At 49.1% G+C, this 20,085-nt stretch overlaps 1 protein-coding gene across 1 annotated transcript in view; it reads left to right on the top strand.

Annotated features, from left to right (window-relative positions):
- Positions 1–20,085, top strand: part of LOC100076243 (ubiquitin carboxyl-terminal hydrolase 12-like) — a 67,110-nt gene that overhangs the window by 15,840 nt on the left and 31,185 nt on the right. Inside the window, exon 2 of the mRNA XM_029067497.2 lies at positions 19,989–20,069. Coding sequence (XP_028923330.1) covers positions 19,989–20,069 — 81 coding nt within the window. The remainder of the gene's footprint in view (positions 1–19,988; positions 20,070–20,085) is intronic.

Raw genomic sequence — 20,085 nt, 5'->3', positions numbered from 1 at the left:
CCCTCTTTCTCCTCGGGTCCCTCCTTCTGTGTTGTTGTTCGCGGGGTGAGAGGACGGTCACTTGTAAAATGGTTTCTGTGCTACAAAATGGAGTCATTCTTGCTCACCGCGAAGTCTTTCCCGAACCTTTCGGGTGGGTTGCCATAAGAATTTGGATCTGCAGCTGAGTGGTGTGCGTTCAAACCCTAAGCCGCTCACTGGGTCCCTGAGATGGGGTGGTGGGTTGAGAAGTGGAAGGGTTGGTATCGATGGGTCACTGTGGGCCGAGAACACGTCTCCGAACTCTGTTGTGTTGTACTCTCTGCATACAGAAAGCACTCAGTCAACACCACTGATGATGAGAGGGCCGCGGCATAGAGAAGCGGTGTGGGCCAGTGGCTAGAGCCGGGGACCGGGAAACAGAAGGACCTGGGTTCTGATCCCATCTCCTCCACTTGCCTGCCGTGTGATCAAATCACTTAACTTCTCTGGGCCTCGGTTACCTCATCTGAAAAATGGTTTTGAGACCGCTAGCCTTATATGTGACTGTGGGCAAGTCACTTAACTTCTCTGTGCCTCAGTTCCCTCATCTGCAAAATGGGGATGAAGACTGTGAGCCTCATGTGGGACAACCCGATGACCCTGTATCTACCCCAGCACTTAGAACAGTGCTCTGCACATAGTAAGCGCTTAACGAATACCAGCGTTATTATTAGATGGGGCAGGGACTATGTCCAACCCAGTTATCCTTTATCTACCCCAGCGTTTAGAACGGTGCCTGGCACCTCATAAGCGCTTAACAAATGGCAGTTATTATTAATTCATTCAGTTGTATTTATTGAGCACTTACTGTGTGCAGAGCACTGTACTAAGCGCTCATTATTATTCTACTTTGCTGCAGCTTGTGATATTTTTTTCCAGGTCTGTACGCAGTTTTTTAGGTCCTCAGAGCTGATTTAAAGGAAAAAAAAAAAAGCTGGTCTGTGCGATAGATTTGGATGCCATCAGCTTCTCTGTTGAATTACACCATTTTCCGGACAGTAGATTTATTGTAAGGATAACTAAGCAATCGTTCATTTGTCTGCCCTGTTCTAAGTATTTGCCCGAGCAGCCCTGCCTTCAAGGAGTTTACAGTCTAATGGAAGAGGTAGGCAAGAAAATCAGTTTCAGGTAGGAGGAAGTCATGGAGTATGAAGATAAGTACATAAATAAATTGGAGATTATCGTTGGGGGTGAACCCCCCAGCTGCTTAGGGTGGTGCGGCAGTGCAGAGAGGCTGCTTGGGAGGGATCCGAGGGAGAGAGATGAGAAATTAATCAGGGAAGGTCTCCGGGAAGGGCTCCGAAGGTGCGGAGGCGGGGCGGATGTGAAGAGGGACGGAGTTCTGGACAGAAGGGAAGGCTTGAGCAAGAGGCCAGTGACAGGAGAAACATCAGCAAGATGGCCCAGTGAATAGATTGGCTTGAGAGGAATGAAGAGTGTGATCTGGGGTGTAGTGGGAGAGTGGGGAGGGAACCGACTGAGTGCCTTAAAGCCAGCGCTCAGGGCTGCTTCCTAGCCGTGATGTTTCATGGCCCCATTTATACGAACATTTTTTTCTTCTTCTGTCTGTTTTCCTTTCTGAAATAGTTCAGGCATGCCAATTTTACAAGACAGGGCACCCAGGAACCGATATGTGAAAAGTCCATAGTTATCCTAAATTAAGATTGCTTATTTTGGGCAAATCATAGGCAGCGCCTACATCATTACCCAGTAATAATAATTATGGTGTTTGTTAAGAGCTTACTCAATGCCAGGCACTGTACTAGGCGCTGGGGTGGATACAAGCAAATGAGGTTGGACATAGTCCCTGTCCCACATGGGACTCACAAGTCTCAATCCCCATGTTGCAGATGAGGTAACTGACACACAGAGAAGTGAAGGGACTTGCCCAGGGTCACACAGCAGACAAGTGGCGGAGTCCCTCTGTCCCCCAGGCACGTGCTCCGTCCACTAGGCAGCCCTGCTCCCTGCTCTACAACTTGTGAACTGGCCCGTGGTCCCTTCCAAATAAGATGTCATCATATTCTTTTATTTTTTTTTTAAACGGTATTTTTTCAGCACATATTGTGTGCCTGGCACTGTGTTAAGGACTGGCTAGATACACGCTATTCAGGTTGGATCCAGTCCGTGTCCACAGTTTTAATCACGGAGCAGCGTGGCTCGGTGGAAGGAGCCCGGGCTTGGGAGTCAGAGGTCATGGGTTCGAATGCCGGCTCCGCCACTCGTCAGCTGTGTGACTGTGGGCAAGTCACTTCACCTCTCTGGGCCTCGGTTACCTCATCCGTCAAATGGGGATGAAGACTGTGAGCCTCACGTGGGACAACCTGATGACCCTGTATCTACCCCAGCGCTTAGTGCTCTGCCCATGGTAAGCACTTAACAAATACCAATATCATTATTATTATTAATCCCCATTTTACAAACGAGATAACTGAGGCCCAGAGAATTGAAGTGACTCGCCCAAGGTCACAGAACCGACAAGCGGCGGAGCCGGGATTAGGACTCAGGTCTTCCTGACTCCCGGGCCCGTGCTCTATCCACTAGGGCACACTGCTTCTCTGCTTTTTTTATTTTTTTTTATGCTATTGGTCAAGCGCTTACTGTGTGCCAGGCACTGGGGTGGATACAAGCAAATGGTGCCTTGCCCAAGGTCTCACAGCGGACAAGTGGCGGAGCCCGTATTCGAACCCGGGTCCTTCTGACTCCCGGGCCCATGCTCTGTCCACCAGACCACACTGCTTCCCGTCTTCCAAAGCAACCAAAGCAAGATAATAAGCGGCCCATTGGCGGAATATCTCCCGAAATTTAACTGCTGCGTGAAGCCGGCCTGCTTTCATGGACAGCTTCACCCTTCTCCCTCGCCTTCCCGGTTTCACCCGCCCTCATTTGATCGGATTCATTCGTGTAGAGAAACTCTCGGGGCCTCTTCCTGTATTACTAAATCCTATTCTTGCTGGGCCACAGCCAGCTGCCCAGCTGGTCAGATTGCTTTGAGTCACTTCGGTTGTCTTCAACTGCGTATGGTTTTGTGTTTTTTTCTCCGTATGGAGAGGACAAACAAGCCGTCCTTTTAGCCCCCATTCTGACGTGACCCAGTTCAGACAACTTAGGGTCGAATCCGGGTTGTTTTTTACACGGTGGAAAATGCAAGTTTCTGCAGACTCTTGTGGCTATTAGAAGATGAAGATTTACAACCGTCGAGGGGTGTGTTTAATGGTTTTGGGTTTACTGCGGAGACCAGAATAGGATGAAACTTGAATATTTCATGAGCGAAGGCGCTTATATCATGTCTTTCCACGCGGGCTAAGAGTTATCTTGTCCGTGTAAGTCGCCTTCTGTTGAAAGGGATGGTGGGGAGTAGCAGTTGGAGAGAGGGTGGAGTTGCTTTATCCATTATTTACAGCAACTGCAGTGACCTACTGGAGATGAGCTAAAACACGGGAGGATGCTATTGGCAGAGAGAAAATGAGAATTATTTTGAGTGTAGGATTTGTGGGGCATCACAGTCCCAAGTTGGGTCATGATTCAGGCTCACCCGACATCTGTAAATTCCTTATGGAAACGGCGGAAAAATTCTTAGTTAGCTTCCAGCCTGCTTTATATTCTTGGGGATTTTTTTTCCCTTTACCAAATGCTTTTCGTCGCCTGGGTTTGAGGGATGGTTTCCTTTAAAGCCAGCTGAGTCAGTGAAGGACAATAATAATAATAATAATAATGATATTTGTTCAGCACTTACTTTGTGCCAGGCACTGTACTAAGCACTGGGGCGGATACAAGCAAATCAGGTTGGACGTTGTGCCTGTCCCACGTGGGGCTCACGGTCTCGAACCCCGTTTTACAGATGAGGTAACTGAGCCCCAGAGAAGTGAAGTGACTTTCCCAAGGTCACACAGCAGACGAGTGGTGGAGCTGGGATGAGGACCCGTGACCTTCCGACTCCCAGGCCCGTGCTCCATCCACTACGCCATTCTGCTTCTTATTGAAACGGTGAGAAAAATTCTTAGTTAGCTTCCGGGTATTTTTATGGTCTCTGGGATTTTCTCCCCTTTCCCAAAAGTTTTTCTTCACCTGGGTCTGAGGGATGGTTTCTTTTAGAGCCAGCTCAGGATGATACTGGAGCTCCGTTTCATCACCTCAATCCCTTCCAGATTCGTAGCCAGGAGTGGGAGTGGGATGCCTTCAGAATAGGGCTCTGGGGCGCATGATTTTGATTAAAAAAGTCCGGGTGCCTTCACCCGCAAGGTGATCAGAGGCAAGCTCGCTAATGGCACCTCTTCTCACCTGCCAGAAAAATAGCAGATTTCCTGTGAGATTTCCCTCGCGTTAAGCCCGGCCCCTGATGAGTCGATCACCGGTGTTTATCGAGGGCATTTATGGAGCGCTCGTTGTGTGCAGAGCCCTGTATTAAGCCCTTGGGAGAGTCCAGTCCAGTGGAGTCCAGTCCAGTGGAGTAAACCTGTAGGTAGGTTTACAATCTAGAGCCCTCCCTCCTCACTCTTCCACCTCTCCTCTTCTCTCCCCTTCCCAGCCCCTTGGAGAGATGGCTTTTTAGAAGGATACGGAAGAATCACTCAACCAGTAGTCTTCTCTCTGATTTACTCCAACTGAGTTTATAATTATAATAATGTTGGTATTTGTTAAGCGCTCACCGTGTGCCAAGCACTTTTCTGAGCCCTGGGGTAGATACAGGGTAGGACTGACAGTTTTAGCCCCCATCTTACAGATGAGGTAACTGAGGCACAGAGAAGTTAAGTGGCTTGCCCGAGGCCACCCAGCAGACAAGTGGCAGAGCCAGGATTAGAACCCACGTCCTCTGGCTCCCAAGCCCGGCCTCTGGGAAAAATCTTTCAGTAATTTCTGATGATCTAAACCAGATGGGTCAAACTTGCAAACCCTGGGCTGGTTGCAGTGAATTTGTATCAAAACGTCGATAATTTGGGGAGTATACTCAAGAGCCGCATGCCTGATTTCGCCCTGAGGAAGCAACCTCAGAAAAGAATGTCTCATTCTCTTTTCTCTCTCTTTCCACCTTGGGTGATCCGGAGGCCTGGAAAATCATGAGACCGGTCTTTGAGTTGCCGCTGCAGATCCTTCCATAATAATAATAATGTTGGTATTTGTTAAGCGCTTACTACGTGCAGAGCACTGTTCTAAGCGCTGGGGTAGATACAGAGGAATGAGCCACCTGAGGGTTACAGTCTTCATCCCCATTTTACAGATGAGGGAACTGAGGCCCAGAGAAGTGAAGTGACTTGCCCACAGTCACACAGCTGACAAGGGGCAGAGTCGGGATATGCGGCCAATCTTCAGTGCCCTTTCCCATTTGAGCCATAGCCAAGTCCAAACCGCCCTCCCTTCCCGCAGCCACCCCCACCCACTGCCTCCCTTTTGCTTACTTTACCGCTCATTATCGTGGAGGGGAAGGAAAAAGAGATGAAATTCCAAGCTGGCCGGTCGTTGCTTCCTTAGCAGTTCATTCATTCATTCAGTAGTATCTACCGAGCGCTTACTATGTGCAGAGCACTGGACTAAGCGCTTGGAGTGGACAGTTCGGCAACGGACAGAGACAATCCTTGCCCAACGACCGGCTCACCGTCCGAACGGTGGGGGGGAGACAGCAAAGCAAAAGAGAACAAAAAAAAAACCAAGACATCATCAAGATAAATAGAATCAAGGGGGTGTGCACCTCATTAAGAAAATAAATAGGTTAATAAGTAATATAAACAAATGAGCACGGTGCCGAGGAGAGGGGAAGGGGGAGGAGCAGAGGGTGGGGGGGAAGGGAGGGGGAGCAGAAGGAAAGGGGGGCTCAGTCTGGGAAGGCCTCCTGGAGGAGGGGAGCTCTCAGTTCCGAGGAGAAAGTTTGGGGCCATCAGTATAGTGGTGGAGAGTGAAGCGAAAACTACTGGCTAAAGCTAGGGTTTAGACATCGGGCCTCTAGAGAAGCAGCGTGGCCTAGTGGCAAGAGCCCGGGCTTGGGAGTCCGAGGTCGTGGGTTCTAATCCCGGCTCCGCCACTCGTCTGCTGTGTGACCTTGGGCAGGTGGCTTCACTTCTCTGGGCCTCGGTTTACCTCATCTGTAAAAATGGGGATTAAAAAACGGGAGCCCCACGTGGGACAATCCGATTACCCTGTATCTACCCCAGCGCTTAGAACGGTGCTCGGCACGTAATAAGCGCGTAACAAATACCGTAATCATTATTATTATTAGACTGTAAGCTTGTGGGCAGGGAGTTTCTCTGCCAACTCATTCATTCTTCCAGTCGTATTTATTGATCGCCTGCTACGTGCAAAGCTCTCTAGTAAGCACTTGGGAGAATACAGTATAACAATAAACAGACACTTCCCTTCCCACAATGAGTTTACGGTTTAGAGGTTGTATTGTACTCTCCCAAGAGCTCAGTACGGTTCTCTGTACGAGGTAAGAACTCTCTGCCACTTGCCCCCCGTGTGACCTTGAGCAAGTCACCTCACTTCCCCGTGCTTCAGTTACCTCATCTGTAAAATGGGGATTGAGACTGTGAGCCCCAGGTGGAACAGGGACCGTGTCCAACCCAATTTGCTTATACCCACCCCAGGGTACGGTGGACGGTGCCTGGCTCATAGTAAGTGCTTAATAAACATCGTCATAATAATGATTCTTATAATTATAAATACCAAATCCCCCGTAATTTGAATTCGTTTGGTTTTACAGTACTTGTGAGTAGCAGTTACTCTCCCCCTGCACAGAATGTAGAATAGCGTCAGCCTTTTGGTTCGTAAACGGTTTTCTTGCTAAAACCCTTCAGATTCTTCTGCACAGTTTGTGGTGTGGCTGTGGGGAAGGCAGCCGTTTCCACTGGCGACTGGGCTTGGGGAAGCGAAGCCAGGAGAGGTGGGTTTCTGTAACAGATCAGGTTCCTCTGCTAAACCCCAGCTCCCATTTAGCGACAACGGCAACAGAAAAACATCTTCCGGAATTCTCTTCTCAAATCTTTAGGGTGGTTTATCTGCCGTGGGGCTTTTCTTGGTTTTGTGGAAAATCTGGTGTAATTACTCTACTCCTTCTGTAAACTGCACGTAGCAAACCTTGTCTGGTGTGTCTTGGGGATTCACTCATTCATTCAGTGGTATTTATTGAGCGCTTACTATGTGCAGAGCACTGTACTGAGCGCTTGGAATGTACAGATCGGTAACAGAGACGGTCCCTGCCCTTTGACGGGCTTACGGTCTAATCGGGGGAGACGGACAGACAAGAACAATAGGCTGTTGAGAGGGTATGGGGACAGGAAGTGCCACCTTTATGAAGCATTCATTCGGTTGTATTTACTGAGCGCTTACTCTGTGCAGAGCACAGTACTAAGCACTTGGACAGTACAGTTCGGCAACAGATAGAGACAGTCCCTACCCAACAACGGGCTCGGAGTCTAGAAGGGGGAGCCAGACAACAAAACAAAACGAGTAGACAGGCATCAATACCATCAAAATAGATAAATAGAATCATAGATATATGCACATCGTTAATAAAACAGAGTAATAAATACAAATATACGCAACCGCTGTGGGGAGGGGATGGGGGGTGGAGGGGATGGAGGGAGTAGGGGGAATGGGGAGGGGAGGAGGGGCACAGGGAAAGGGGTCTCTCAGTCTGGGAAGGCCACCTGGAGGAGGTGAGCTCTCAGTAGGGCTTTGTAGAGGGGGAGAGAGTTAGTTTGGCGGAGGTGAGGAGGGAGGGCGTTCCGGGACAGCGGGAGGACGTGGGCCGGGGGTCGACGGCGGGATAGACGTGAACGGGGGACGGTGAGGAGGTGAGCGGCAGAGGAGCGGAGCGTGCGGGGTGGGCGGTGGAAAGAGAGAAGGGAGGAGAGGTAGGAGGGGGCAAGGTGATGGAGAGTTTTGAAGCCAATAGTGAGGAGTTTTTGCTTCATGTGAAGGTCGATAGGCAACCGCTGGAAGTTTTTGAGGAGGGGAGTGACGTGCCCAGAGCGTTTCTGTTGAGAGATGATCCGGTCAGCGGAGTGAAGTATAGACCGGAGCGGGGAGAGACAGGAGGAGGGGAGATCAGAAAGGAGGCTCATGCAATAATCCAGTCGGGATATTATGAGAAACTGTACCAGCAAGGTAGCAGTTTGGATGGAGAGGATCTGGACGATGTTGCGAAGGTGAGACCGGCAGGTTTTGGTGATGGATTGGATGTGTGGGGTGAATGAGAGAGCACAGTCAAGGATGACACCAAGGTTGCGGGCCTGTGAGACGGGAAGGATGGTCGTACCATCCACAGTGATAGGGAAGTCAAGGAAGAGGACAGGGCTTGGGAGGGAAGATAAGGAGCTCAGTCTTAGACATGTTGAGTTTTAGGGGGGCGGACATCCAGGTGGAGACGTCCTGAAGGCAGAAGGAGATTCGAGCCTGGAGGGAGGGAGAGAGAACAGGGGAGGAGATGTAGATTTGGGTGTCATCAGCACAGAGGTGATAGTTGAAGCCGTGAGAGCGAATGAGGTCACCAAGGGAGTGAGTCTAGATGGAGAACAGAAGGGGGACAAGAACTGACCCTTGAGGAGCCCCTACAGTTAGTGGATGGGAGGGGGAGGAGGAGCCCGCGAAGGAGACCGAGAATGACCGGCCAGAGAGATAAGAGGAGAACGAGGAGGGGACGGAGTCCGTGAAGCCAAGGTTGGATAACGTGTTGAGAAGGAAATGGTCGGCAGTGTCAGATGAACACAACGCGTGGACCTGATTTTGCCTACCCCCGGATTAGGGGTGGTTTCATTCAAAGATGACACTGCTGACATCGTATGCTCTTTTCTTAATGGTATTTGTTAAATACCTACAATGTGCCAGGCACTGGACTATGTTGGACACGATTCCTGTCCCAGCTGGGGCTCCTAATCTTAATCCCCATTTTACAGGTGAGGTATCTGAGGCACAGAGACGTGAAGTGACTTGCCCAAGTCCTGTAACAGACAAGTGGCAGAGCTGGGATTAGAATCTAACTCCTCCCCCCCTCCCCCCCCCCCCCGCACATCCCACCCCATCTCTTCACATCTTATCAGGGCACTCGCCCCCTCTCTTCTTCCCTCCCTGATGACCATCTCCAACGGTTCGCTCTCCAGTGGCTTTTTCTCCACTGCTTTCAAACACTCCCATGTCTCCCCATCCTAAAAAAACCCTCCCTGGACCCCACGGCTCCCTCCAGTTATCGCCGCGTCTCCCTCCTTCCGTCCCTCTCCAAATTTCCTGAGCGAGTTGTCTGTACCCAGCTGTCTCAAACTCCTCTCCTCAAATTCTCGCGACCCTCTTCCGGTCAGGTTTCCGTCCCCTCCTCTCCACAGGAACCGCCCTCTCAGAGGTCACCGGTGATCTCCTTCTGGCCAAAGCCAACGGCCTCTACTTCATCCTAATCCTCCTCGACCTCTCAGCTGCGTTTGACCCCGTCGACCTCCCCCTTCTCCTGGGAACATTATCCAACCTCGGCTTCGCTGACACTGTCCCCTCTTTGTTCTCCTCCTCTCTCTCTGGCCGCTCAACCTCAGTCTTTTTCACGGGCTTCCCCTCTGCCTCCTACCCGCTAACCGTGGGGGTCCCTCAAGGTTCAGTTCTGGATCCCCTTCTAATCTCCATCTACACCCATTCCCTTGGAGGGCTCATTTGCTCCCGTGGTTTCACCTGTCACCTCTGTGAAGATGATTCCCAGATCTCCATCTCCAGCCCTGACCTCTCTCCCTCTTCGCAGGCTCGCATTTCCTCCTGCCTTCAAGACACCTCTATTTGGATGTCCCGCCGACACCTCAAACGTAACATGTCCAAAACAGAGCTCCTTATCTTCCCACCCAAACCCTGTCCTTCCCCTGATTTTCCCATCACTGAAGACAGCACCGCCATCCTTCCTATCTCACAAGCCTGTAACTTTGGCGTTAACCTTGACTCAGCTCTCTCATTCAACCCCCATATTCAGTCCATAATAATGTTAATAGTGTTGGTATTTGTTAAGCGCTTACTATGTGCCGAGCACTGTTCTAAGCGCTGGGGTAGACATAGGGGAATCAGGTTGTCCCACGTGGGGCTCACAGTCTTAATCCCCATTTTACAGATGAGGGAACTGAGGCACAGAGAAGTTAAGTGACTTGCCCACAGTCACACAGCCGACAAGTGGCGGAGCTGGGATTTGAACTCATGAGCCCTGACTCCAAAGTCCGTGCTCTTTCCACTAGCCACGCTGCTAGTCCATCACTAAATCCTGTTGGTTCAACCTTCGCGTCGCTAAAATTTGCCCTTTCCTTTCCATCCACAGTGCTAATCCAAGCACTTACCCTATCCCACCTTGATTACTATGTCAGTCTCCTTGCTGACCTCCCTGCCTCCTGTCTCTCCCTACTCCAGTCCATACCTCAGTCTGCTGCCTGGATCATCTTTCTACAAAAACATTCCACTCTTCAAGAACCTCCAGTGGTTGCCCATCCTCCTCCACATCAAACAAGCTCCTTCCCGTCGACTTTAAAGCACTCGATCACCTTGCCCCCTACCGTACCTCGTTGCTTTCCTACTACAACCCAGCCCGCCCACTTCACTCCTCTGATGACAGCCTTCTCACTCTACCTCAGTCTCGTCTATCTTGCTGCCGACCTCTCGCTCACTTCCCTCCTCTTACTTAGAATGCCCTCCCTGTTCATATCCAAGACATAATCTCCTCACCTTCAAAGCCGTATTGAAGGCACACCTCCTCCAAGAGACCTTCCCCGACTAAGCCCTCCTTTCCCCTTCTCCCACTCCCTTCGGCATCCCCCTGATTTGCTCCCTTGGTTCACCTCTCCCCCCAGCCCCACAGTATTCATGTACACATCCATATTTCATATATTTATATTAATATCTGTTTCCCCTCTGTACTGTAATTTAGTGGTCTGCCAAATCTGTTAATATTGTCATTATACTCTCCCGAGCGCACAGTAGAGCGGTCTGCACACAGTAGGTGCTCAGTGTACATGATTGATTGATGACTCCGACTCCTTCCCATCTAATAATAATGTTCCGGATAGAGCACGGAGCTGAGAGTCAGAAGGTCAGGGTTTCCGATACCGACTCCACCTCTTGCTGCTGTTGTGTGATCTTGGGCGAGTCACTTTACTTCTCTGTGCCTCAGTTACCTCATCTGTAAAATGGGGATTGGGGCTGTGAGCCCCACGTGGGCCAGGGACTTTGTCCAACCCGATCTGCTTATATCCACTCCAGCACTTAGTAGGGTACATAGTAAGTGCTTAACAAATGCCGTAATTTTTTACTATTATTATTATTTCATCTCATTTCTGGAAGGAGACCGTTCCAGGAATAGAGCTCGGACTCTTATAGGCCACTGATCCCTTAAAAAATAATGTGTTTTTTGGAGACTGGATAAAGGACCCTGAATCGATACAGCGGAAAAGAATAAACATTTCTTTTCGGTGCCGAACACAGTGTAACTGAAGCAGTTGAAATCTTATCGAATGCATCTAAATTAAGGATTTCATCTTGCCTTGGAAACTTGAAATTGATCATGCCGCTTTTTGAAATTCCCACCAGCTCACCGGAAATGGAACCAAACCTTCTGTCACAAGACTCCTGCAGCCTCTGCCTAAACGTCTTGGGGTTGAGCTTTTCGTAGCCCCCTTTAGATGATGCACGGAGGCGGTCAGGCTCCAGTTCTCCCAGGAACCGCGGACTCCTGGGTTTGCTCGGGGTTGCCGGTCTGCTGTTTCACTCCTGATGGCAAATTCCTATCCCTGGACAAAATACCCGTGCGAACTGACCAGCTGACTGCTGAAATGCCACTTTTACTATAGCGAGATTAAAGCATGAAGCGACCCGTGATCTTCGAAGTTTGGCCCAAGGACAAATGACATGAATCGTTCACTCATTCATTCCTTCAGTCATATTTATTGAGCGCTTACTGAGTGCAGAGCACTGTACTAAGGGCTTGGAAAGTACAATGCGGCGACAGATAGAGACAGTCCCTACCCAACAAAGGGCTCACGGTCTAGAGGCGGGGAGATAGATAACAAAACAACACAGACAGGCATCACTGGCATCAATGTAAATAAGTAGAATTATGGGTATATACACATCATTAATAAAATAGAATGATAAATTTGTACATATATACACAAGTGCTGTGGGGCAGGGCAGAGGGAGGGAGTCGGGGCAGTGGGGAGGGGAGGAAGAGTAGAGGAAAAGAGGGGCTCGGTCTGGGAAGGCCTCCTGGAGGAGGTGAGCTCCCAAGACAACCTCCCACTGGTACGAAGGGGGCGATCCCTTTGGCCATAAATGAGATCCCGCACGTACTTTCCATCGGGCAGGAATTCCTGCGTTTCGGGACCAAGACTCATCCTCGGTCCTCCGTTACGTTCTGTCGGAAAATGCGTCTTAGACCTGAGGTCTTGAAAAGGAATAGATGAGGATTTGGGGAGTCCAACCCATCCCCAGTCATCAGTCAGTCATTGAGCACATACCATGTGCAGGGCACTGTACTCTCACTTGGGAGAGTACAATTCAATAGAATTAGCAGACGCATCCCCTGCCCACGACAAGCTTACAATAATGTAAGTTGCCGATGAGTGTTTTTGGCTGTGGAGTGGGAAATGAGCTTTGATGAGATAGATCTAGCCTTTGGATATCCCGGGGGAGAAAAAGCATCCTTGTTCCCATCTTTCCTGACGTATATATTAAGGTTCTTATTTGTAACTTCACATCACACTACACTTCATCCTCCTTTGGCATTTTACCCAACTAACTGAACTAGGCCTGGTTTCTCTTGCTGTCTCTGAACTTTTTTATTGTAAATACACCTGTCATATTCTGAAATTTACCATCGCGGTTGTTAGTTGTCCTTATTGGTATGATGGGGAAAAAGAGGCCATCTTGCTAGTAGCATCTCACCACCTGGACTCAAAATGAGGATTCCCAAATAGCTGAAATATCGGGGTTAACACTTTTCTTCGCTCAATCTCCCCAGCAGCCGTAACAATAACAATATTTGTTAAGCACTTTCTATGCGTCGAGCACTCTATTAAGCACTGGGGTACATACGAGAGAATCAGACTGGACACGGTCCCTGGCCCACAGTGGGGCTCACGGTCTAAGTGGGAGTCGGAACAGCTATTGAATCCCCGTTTTACAGGTGAGGAAACTGAGGCACCGATAAGTTAAGTGACCTGCCCAAGATCACACAGCACACTGCTGGAAGTGTGAAGAGATTTGGACTCTCTTTCGATTCGCAAGTGATTCAGGAGTCTTTCCAGGTGCCATCTTGACAATTCACCCCATTCATTAGGAAGCCAGGGAGGAGACATTTACTTTCCCTTCCATCAGCCGGTCGGACTTCAAAGCAGACTGGAGTTGCAGGAGCAGTTTGTATGTCGTGGCCTGCTCTCTGCTCAAATTCATTGGCCTTTCTTTTTATCCGTCAGTCAATCAGTCATATTTACTGAGCGCTTACTATGTGCGGAGCACACAGAGTGGCCCAGTGGATAGAGCACGGGCCTGGGAGTCGGAAGGACCCGGGTTCTAATCCTGGCTCCACCATTTTGTCTGCTTTGTGAGCTCGGGCAAGTCACTTCGCTTCTCTGTGCCTCAATTACGTAATCTGTAAAACGGGGATTAAGACTGGGAACCCCATGTGGGAGAGGGACTGTGTCCAACCCGATTTACTTGTATCCATCCCATAGCTTAGTACAGTGCCTGGCACAAAATAAGCATTTAACAAATTACTACTACATTGGGCTAAAGAGCATGGATAGTGAGATGCTAAAGGGGGCCGGCCATAGTGGGGAGGCGTTGGAGTAAGAATTTAGTGGTCTCTTGGGACCCCTTGAAGACGATTTAGTCAGGGCAGGAGTTCCTTTTCAGCGTGGCTGGGCCTTGTCAGTACCTATCACATCTCCTGAATCGGTCTGTCGTAGTAGATCTGACAGTCTGGTCAAATGACAGTACGCCTAGGAATCGCCTTCTGCTCTAGAAAGGCAGCTGGGGTTTTTTTGTCCATAGATTTCTCAAGTTCGTTTAAAATCGAACAATCAATCACAAGCGCCTGACTCTGTAGAGCACTGTAGTCTGCGCTTGGGAAAGCACAATAAAGGCAGACGACACTATCCACGCTCTCAGGGAGCACAGTCAAGTGGGGGAGACGGACACTAAAGTAAAATTGCTGGTGAAAGGATATGGACATTAGTGCGGTGGGTTATAGTGGAGAGGGCGCGGGTGTGGGAGTCCGAATGTCATCTTCTGTGTGACCTAGGGCAAGTCACTTCACTTCTCCGGGCCTCAGTTACCTCATCTGTGAAATGGAGATCGAGACTGTGTTCCCCACGTGGGATGGGGACTGCGTCCAACCCGATTTCCTTGATTCCACCCCAGCGCCTTAGTACAGGGCCTGGCACATAGTAAGCGCTCAGCCGATACCATGGTTATTATTGTTAGGGTGGGGCGGGTATCGGAATGCTCAAGGGGTACAGACCCAAGTGCTTTGGCGACGCAGAAGGGAGGGCAGACTGGGTGGGGGGATGAGCGGTAAGGCAGGGAAAGCTTCCGAGAGGAGGTGAGATTTTAGTAGGGCTTCGAAGATGGGGAGAGCAGTGGTCTGTGGTGGTCTCAAGCGTGGGACAGCAGACGACCCCGGAGCCGGCATTGCCAACTTTTTAGAGGGGGCGGGGAGTGGGAGGGACCGGGCTTCCCAGGACAAATGGGGTCTTTTCAGCCCCAGTTAGAAACTCCCTCAGGTCTTGTCAGAGACCTGAGATGAGTGAGTTCAACCCCGAAAGTCATGGGTGTGGACCACCCCTGTGGGAAGGACAGCCGCACCGGGGCCCTCAAACTGAACGGGCCTCCGAGCCGCCGGCTTCTCGGTCCCCAACCTCTGCGGGGACTTTCCAGCGCACAGTCAGATTTTCGTTTGAGGTCAGCCTTTCTGTTTGGAGACAGACCTGGTGATTAGCATGTGACGATTCTTCACCGAGACACCCAGTAGTTTTGTAACGCGTGGTTTTTCCCACACATTTTGGAGAGGTCACTGTCAGATGATTCAATCAATCGAGTGTATTCATTAAGCTCTCACTGCGGGCAGAACACCTTACGAAGCGCTTGAGAGCGCAGTTGAACAGAGTTGGTGGAAAGGTTCCCTGCTCACAATGAGCTTTCAGTCTAGAGGGGGAGACAGACATAAAGAGGAAAGGAGGGCTTAGTCAAGGAAGGCCTCTTGGAGGAGATTTGCCTTCAGGAAAGATTTCAAGGTGGAGAGAGTGATGTGATTTCAAGGTCGGATGTGAATGGGGGAGCTGTTCAAGGCCAGAGATAGGACGGGGGCGAGAGGTGGGTGACGAGATAGACAAGATAGAGGTACAGTGAAGAGGTTGGCGTTAGAGGAGCGAAGTGTGCAAGCTGGGTTGTAGTAGAAAAGCAACATGGTAAGGTAGCAGGGGCCAAGGCGATCGAGTGCCTTAAAGCCGATGGGGAGGAGTTTCTGTCCGTTGCGGAGGTGGATTGGGCAACCACTGGAGGTTCTTGAGGAGCGGGGAGACATGGACTGAACATTTTTGTGAAAAAACAACGATCTGGGCAGCAGAGTGAAGTATGTACTGGAGCAAGAGGCAAATTCACTAATCAAGTCGGAATTAGGTTAAATGCCGGGAGCGGTTTAGATGGAGAGGAAAGGCCGGATTTTAGCGACGTCGTAAAGGTTGAACGGACAGGATTCGGTGACTGGTTGAATGCGAGAGATGGGTCGAGGACGGCGCCGAGGTTCGGGCTTGTGAGACGGGATGGCGGCGCTGTCTGGAGTGATGGGAAAGTCATGGAGAGGACAGGGCTTGGGTGGGAAGATGAGGGACGTGTTACGTTGGAGCTGGCAGCGGGACATCCAGGTAGAGGTGTCCTCGCAGCAGGAGGAAATGCGAGACCGCAGAGAAGGAGATAAGGGTTAGACATATAGAGTTGGGAATCGTCCGCACAGAGACGGTAGTTGAAGCCATGGGAGCGAATGAGTTCTCCAAGGGAATGAGCGTAGATGGAGAAGAGAAGGGGACCCAGAACGGAGCCTTGAGGAACTTGCACAGTTAGGGGATGGGAGGCAGAGGAAGAGACCATGAAAGAGACTGAGACTGAGTGGCTTGACGTTTCATAGAATGTTCTCCGATGACACGTGGCCCGGAACAGGACAGAAGGGCCCACAAAGTTTGCACGCCCACCCTGAGCAAGTGTTTGGAATGCTCAGAAGTTGAGAATGTGCAGAGAAGCAGCGTGACCTAGTGATAGAGCCCGGGTCTGGGACTCGGAAGGACCTGGGTTCTAATCCCGACTCCATTTCTGGTCTGCTCTGTGACTTCAGGCAAGTCAGTTCACTTCCCCTGTGCCTCAGTTCCCTCATCTGCAAAATGTGGATTAAGACTGTGAGCCCCATGGGGGACGTGGACTGTGTCCAAACTGATTATCTTGTATTCTTCCCCAGCCCTTAGAACAGTGTTTGACATATAGTAAGCACTTAACAAATACCCTAAAAAACCAAAATAATAGTTGTATCCATTGGACTCCTGGACCAGTCTGCGGCAGCACTGAAAAGCCTGAAAATGGCTCCCTTCTCTCTCCTTGTTTCTGCGTGTTATTTTCATGTTTTTATCACTTTGCTCTCTCCTTTCATATCCCTTATCTCTACCCTTGTCTGCTGTGTGACCTTGGGCGTGTCATTTCACTTCTCTGGGCCTCAGTTAAAATTGGGGATCGAGACCGTGAGCTCCACGTGGGACAGGGACTGTGTCCAACCTGATTTGCTTGTATCCACCCCAGCGCTTGGTACAGTGCCTGGCACATAGTAAGCGCTTAACAAATGCCAATATTATTATTATTGTTGCCCCCGCACCGTGCCAACATTCTTATATCGTGGGATCCCTAGGGGCTGGAATGATGCCTAATTTATCCTCCAGTAGGATAATAATGATTATGCTATTTTTAAAACCTGCTGTGAGGTGCCTAGCATTGTGTTAAGCACTAGGATAAGTACAGTGTAATCGGATCGGGCACAGTCCCTGTCCCACATGGGGCTCCCAGTGTAAAGGAGAGGGGAAGCAGGTTTTTAATTCCCATTTTGCAGGTGAAGAAACTGCGGCCCAGAGAGGTTAAGTCACTTGCCCAAGGTCACACAGGAGGCAGATAGCCAAACCAGGATTAGTACGCAGGTCCTCTGACTCCCTGGGCCTTGCTCTTCCCACTAGGCCGCCCTGCTCCTCTGCTGTAGTTTCACCCTAGCCACCTGACCCTTCGCTGGCAAGACGGGGGCCAGGCCTGTATTCTCACCGAGAAATCACCTCTCCAGGTGGAGGAGCGAGAGTTGACAGGAGGCCAGGACCAGGGAGAGCAATTCCGCCTGAGCTTCCTTTCATTCTCCAGGAAAACGCATTGAAAAAGAGGCCTATGGGTTTCGTGTGTTAGAAGATGGCAGCTTATCAGGACCGTATTTTCTTCCTTCCGAATCTCTTTCTGGCTCTGCTCACTATTTCTTCCAACTGGAGTTTTGCCGGGGGAATCTACGAAATGTCAGGGGGCCAAGCTGTGACCGCCATCAGTTTGGTCTTAGTTGGTTTTCTGCTTCTTGACTAACTGAACTTTGCTTATTTGGGGCTATAGACGCATGATAAGAATGTCATGTATATATATATATATATATGTAGATATATATCAGTGGGGTTATGTCTATGTGTGTGTATACAGATGTACATATATATATATATATATATCTAAGTATATATATATATATATGAATTATATAAAAAGATGGGTTTTGGGGGCAGCGTGTAGGTTTTCCACTTTGAGGATCAAGCTGGTATAGAAGACGTAATGAGATCCTCAGGTCCCCAAAACATTGCAAAGTTATGACTCAGAAAAGCACTGTTATTTCTGTGATTCACAACCCTTAAAAGTGCCGTTAGCACTATAAATAGGCCGGCGGAAATGGAAGTCTGGCAAGCGACGGAACCGATTCAAGGTAAAACAGTGCCTCCCCAAGTTTCAAAAACATCTCACCCAGCCCTTTGGCTTTTTCCTCTTCCTGATATGACGTCCTCAGGATTGATACCTTCCCCGTCCGTGAAGCAGCGATTCACCCTTGTACATTGTTATCACCTAATGATGTCAAGACAACGAAATGTGAATGAGTCGGTGCATATTTGGGTGCTGTCGAGGTGTGTCTATAAATGTATATATATATAAATCGTTCTTCATATTACAATACACCCCTCCCGCTGACTTCAAGAAGGTCAAGGTATGGTCAAGAAGGCAGGCGTATGATCGACAGCCCCTTCTGTTTACATCGCGTCTGCTCTTACTCTTTGGATCCAGTCGTTAAAAAATTCCCAGCACCTTTAAGCCTCAAGTAAAGTGGTATTCGTCCCCGTAAGAAATTCAGAACTAGGGCCGAATTATGGATTTCTCCCTAACCCTTTAAATGAAGCGATTTCTAATTCTCTCTTAGGCAAGTGGAGTGTGGGTCAGTTCATTTTGGCACACACAGGTCATTGTATCAAATTAATGCCTTGCCAGATTTGGTTGTTTGAAGTTCGTGATTTGGGAGTTCGTATTACCAAAGGTTCTTAAGCTCAAGCGTCTCAATTTAAACCGTCGATTGGCGTATGAATAAAGAAACTGTGATCCCGAGGGCAAGAGAAACGCCTATCAAATTTATCCCATTATACAAGAACGTAGTTCTGTGCTCTGCACTGAGTTCTGCTCAATAAATACCATCGGTTGATCGACTGACCCCCTGCTACAACGTTGTTTGAACACCCTATTTCAGAGTTGGGCTAATTCTGACTCTGAAATTACGAACTCTCTTAAAAATACAGAGATATGGAAGTACTGCACATTCCTGAACTTCTGTCATTATACATCGGCTCTGATTTCTTTTATGCGATTCCATTCTGTGGGATTTTACGGTCGCTAACTTGGTCCGTGGAAATTGTAAGAAAACAAAGGTCGCTGTTTTTCTTTCTATTCCTTAGGCATATTGAGTTCTGTTTCTCAAGCGATAATCAAAATATTCTTTCCACATTAAAGGTCTCTCTCTCCATGCCAGAGTGGCTGGCCCTTTTCCAGATTTGCCGGAGGACAGTTGGGGAGACCTCAGGGGCTTTGTAGACTCGGAACTGTTGTTGCCAATGGGAATGTAGCGAGGAGGGATCGCTTCACCAATAAGGTGAAAAATTAATGATAATAATAATTAGGGCACTCGATTAAGCACTTACCAGAGAAGCAGCGTGGCTCAGTGGAAAGAGCCCGGGCTTGGGAGTCAGAGGTCATGGGTTCTAATCCCGTCAGCTGTGTGACTTTGGGCAAGTCACTTAACTTCTCTGGGCCTCAGTTACCCCATCTGTAAAATGGAGATTAAGACTGTGACCTGGGGTGGAGCTGGGATTAGAACCCAGGCCCACGCCCTATCCATTAGGCCATGCTGCTTCTCTACTTGTAGAAAACCTACCCCAGCTTATGCACAGACTCGAAGGGATTAATCATCAATAATTCAACTACGTTGCACTTGTCATAATTAATGACGATATCATATTGGGTAATAGTATCGTAATCACCTTGAATCGGGGTTTTTTTCCTCTCTATTTGGCAGTTCATTAATCCACATTAGAAGTTGCTGTTGCGAAGTCGGTTGGCCTTCTCAAATGCCATCCAGTGGACTCCAAAGCCAGCTGTAGATAGTGTTTGTTAAAGGAAAACATCTGTGCCTCTCAAGAGTAATTTTCTGAGGTCGGAAATCGCAACTGAGTACGCGGACTGTTATTTAAAAAGCCGAGAATGGGGAATTGGGGTAATTATGCCCAGCTCCATTCTCGGCTCTCGTGTTTTTTATACCATCGGGGGAGCGACTGATTTTATAATGTCACTGTCCAGTGGGCTTTTTTATTGAATCTTGTTTTATTAAAAATAAAATGAAGTTGTTCCTAACGGAAAAATATCTTTTACCTCCTCAGGGCGCCAATGCTTCTGCTTTGGAAAAAGAGATTGGTCCAGAACAGTTTCCTGTGAATGAACATTACTTTGGCTTGGTCAATGTGAGTGTATTTTCTT

This window comes from Ornithorhynchus anatinus, chromosome 6 (assembly GCF_004115215.2).
Source record: "Ornithorhynchus anatinus isolate Pmale09 chromosome 6, mOrnAna1.pri.v4, whole genome shotgun sequence".
Lineage (NCBI taxonomy): Eukaryota > Metazoa > Chordata > Mammalia > Monotremata > Ornithorhynchidae > Ornithorhynchus > Ornithorhynchus anatinus.
Note: the sequence above shows the minus strand (reverse complement) of the source record. Positions and strands in the feature narration are given on the sequence as shown.